The sequence below is a fragment of the Acomys minous genome (genome assembly GCF_964271855.1).
Source record: "Acomys minous genome assembly, chromosome: 9".
NCBI classification, from domain to species: Eukaryota; Metazoa; Chordata; class Mammalia; order Rodentia; family Muridae; genus Acomys; species Acomys minous.
In genome coordinates, this window is record NC_140490.1 from 5,653,457 (window position 1) to 5,656,942 (window position 3,486).

The window sequence follows — 3,486 nt, forward strand, 5'->3', positions numbered from 1 at the left end:
ACTGAGGACTTTCAGGCCACCCAGACCCCCAAATATGAGGCAGAGGGCTCCAGCTAAGGCCAGGGACCCTGTGCCACATGCTGGCTGGAGGTGCCTAAAGGGAACAGGACCGCAGGTTCCCACTGTGTGTATCCCGAGGAAGCACTGGTGAGGATGGTGGCTTTAGGAGGGTGAGGCAGCTGGGCAGAGAGCTTGGAGCAACGACCAGTTCAGGGATGTCCTTTCACTCTCTTGAAAACCAGAGCAATACCGCTGCTTCAAGGGATGGTCCCAGTAGGTGCTCAGTAAACGCTTCCAACGCCATGTTTTCACCACTGGCCGCTGTATGGCACTGCCAGGACACCACCACTCAGAACGGACACCACCACTCAGAACGCATGCATTTAGTGCCTGCTGTGTGCTCAGCCCTAAAGGAATTTCCTTTTCCTCGGTCCTTTCCTGGGAGAACATGGCTCAAACTCAGACATTTTCAGGACTGAGAGGGAGATCAGGAGTCAAAGAGGACAAAGAGCTTGTCCTAGGGGCGGTTCTCGGAATAGCTAAGAGCACTTGCGATCCCACCACACATCCAGAGAAAGCAGGTTCCTTATCTGCCGGGTTGCGCCAGGGGCAGATGCTGAGGCGGGAGTTGTGGCGCACGCCTGTAATCCCAGCACTTGGGAGGCAGAGGCAAGCGGATCGCTGTGAGTTCTAGGCCAACCTGGTCTACAGAGTGAGTCCGGGACAGCCAAGGATACACAGAGAAACATTTTCTCAAAAAAAAAAATAAATAAATAAAAGCCAATCTACTCTAATTGTGATTGGCGGCCAAGAGCTCAGTCCAGAAGCCCCGCCCTAACCTCCGGAAGCCCAGGATTCCAGCCGCTTGGCTCTAATTGGCCAGGTTTAGAGCCTCTCACTGATCCTGCACCAGTTTACCTGCCTTCTAAGGGTCTCGGCCTGGCTAGTGTTGTTAAGAAACAGGCTTCTAGCCAGGCGTGGTGCACGCCTTTAATCCCAGCACTTGGGAGGCAGAGGCAGGCGAATCGCTGTGAGTTCTAGGCCAGCCTGGTCTACAAAGAGAGTTCCAGGACAACCAAGGCTACACAAGAGAAACCCTGTCTTGAAAAACCAAAAAGAAAGAAGGAAAGAAAGAAAAGGGGACAGTAACACTTGGGCTGCCTACCGTTTGTCTGCAAGCCACAAACCACCGCCACCTTTTGCTTCCACCAGAGTTCAGAATACAAGATGTCACCCCCTCCCAATGACCATAACAGCAGCTACTGCTAGTGAGCACTTCCTATGCTCGAGGAATCTGGTGCTTTTCATGATAAGAATGTAATCCCTACTTTACAGAAAGGAAACTGAGACGGGCGTGCACAAAATGCTACACCCAGCCTCTCAGCCCCTAAGGAACCCACTAACCAATTGTCTCCAAATCCGACCCTTGGCTCCTTCAACTTGGGCACCTCTCCTGGAGGCGTCCCCTCGAGTGTCTCTGGTTTCTTCCATTGGCCACATTGTCACTTTATCCCCAGTACACAGCATCAGACACAACCGGAGCCCCAGGTGTGGGATGGCTCCCCGGCGGACGCAGTTCCGCATGCGGCCACCGGGTGGCGAGCGGTTCTCTCCGCCTGACCTTGCAATACGACGTTGTGTCACCAGATGGTGCCCGAGGGCGCGGCTCTGAGGGCAGGGCCTGGACAAGGTGGGGTCCAGGCGGCCCACTGGTCCCAATCCCATCCCGTCTACTCCGGAATAAGTGACCTTCAGCGCCGCCTGCTAATCCGGATCATGGCCCATCCGGTACCTCGACTATCTGTTTCCGCCGCGCTGGCCCTGGGCTCGGCCGCGCTGGGCGCTGCCTTCGCCACCGGTCTCTTGTTGGGTGAGCTGGGTTGTGCTGCAGCAGCCCCCGGGAACGGGAGGGCGCGGAGCAGAGCACACGAACCGAGTCAGAACCCCAAATCTAGACTCGGCACCCTCTCCCTGGCAGGGAAACGGTGGCCTCCTTGGGGACCCAGGCGACAACTGAGCCTGCTGCCCCCTAAGGACAATCCCCTGTGGCAGTATCTGCTGAGCCGCTCCATGCGAGAGCACCCGGAGCTGCGGAGCCTGAGACTGGTCAGTAGGACTGGGACTGAAAACGGGCTCCCCACATCCAGCGTGGTGGATTTCACCACGTGGAGGCTGTGTGACCTTGGCCTGGGCAGAAGCCCTCTCTGGGTTTCTGGGTTTCCGGGTTCCCTGCGACCTGTACCCTCTAAGCCACACCTGCCATCGAGCTCCTGCAGGATTCAAAACCTGTGCGGGGTTGGGTAACTGGCAGGAATGGCACCACCCTCTCCCCACACACAGCTGACCCTGGAGCAGCCGCAGGGGGATTCCATGATGACCTGTGAACAGGCTCAGCTTCTGGCCAACCTGGCGCGGCTCATCAAAGCCAAGAAAGCTCTGGACTTGGGTAGGGGCACGCATCCAAGGTCTCTGGAAACCCGGGTCACGGGACCATCCTGCACCCCAGACTGAGCTTGTGGGTGTCCCCATCCACAGGTACTTTCACGGGCTACTCAGCTCTGGCGCTAGCCCTAGAGCTTCCGGAGGCTGGCCGCGTGGTGACCTGCGAGGTGGACGCGGAACCCCCGGAGCTAGGGCGGCCTTTCTGGAAGCAGGTGAGAGTCCTGCTTCCCCATGTGCGGCCCCATGTGCTCGGGCTCAGGGGCCTGACAGCCTGACCAGCCTCCTTCTGCAGGCGGAAGTGGAGCAGAAGATAGACCTTCGGCTGCAGCCCGCCCTGCAGACTTTGGGTGAGCACCGGCGCGGGAGGGGCCTGCCTGCACTGTCCACGCCCTGGGCAGGGGCTTCTGGCCACCCGGACCTCAGCTCGGCTTCACCTGCCCTCTGTCCCCGTAAGATGAGCTTCTGGCAGCGGGCGAGGCCGGAACCTTCGACATAGCGGTGGTGGACGCCGACAAGGAGAACTGTGCCGCCTACTACGAGCGCTGCCTAAAGCTGCTACGCCCTGGAGGCGTGCTCGCCGTGCCCAGAGTAAGGACTAGATAAGGGAAGCCTGCTCCCGCTCGGGGCCAGGTCCCGGCTCCGCCCCGCCCCAAACCCCGCGGCCCCGCCCCTGCCCCCGATGGCCCCACCCATCCCTCTACAGGTCCTGTGGCGCGGAGAGGTGCTGCAGCCTCGGCCCACCAACAAGGCTGCTGAGTGCGTGCGGAACCTGAACGAGCGCATCCTGCGGGACGCCAGGGTCCGCATCAGCCTCCTGCCCCTGGATGACGGGCTCTCCTTGGTCTTCAAGATTTAGGGTTAATCCCAAACCTAGGGCTTGAGTGAAAGAACCCGAGAACCCCATCCGGTGCCCTGAGTTTTTAAACCGGACAATAAAGAGACCAGGACACATGATCTTCTGAGCGTCGCTATCCAGTGTCCTCTAGGTGGAGAGTTCTCGGCAGGAGCACAGGCAGCTTTTCTATAGTAAAGTTGTCTCGCTGG

At 59.0% G+C, this 3,486-nt stretch overlaps 1 protein-coding gene across 1 annotated transcript; it reads left to right on the forward strand.

Annotated features, from left to right (window-relative positions):
* Nucleotides 1-795: 795 nt before the first annotated feature.
* COMTD1 (catechol-O-methyltransferase domain containing 1) lies at nt 796-3,486 on the forward strand. Its single transcript, XM_084795874.1, has 7 exons — nt 796-1,870; nt 1,979-2,106; nt 2,341-2,446; nt 2,536-2,654; nt 2,735-2,789; nt 2,897-3,030; nt 3,146-3,486. Exons 1-7 carry the CDS (start codon nt 1,648-1,650, stop codon nt 3,296-3,298), a joined length of 918 nt encoding a protein of 305 aa, XP_084652000.1. The 5' UTR covers nt 796-1,647; the 3' UTR covers nt 3,299-3,486.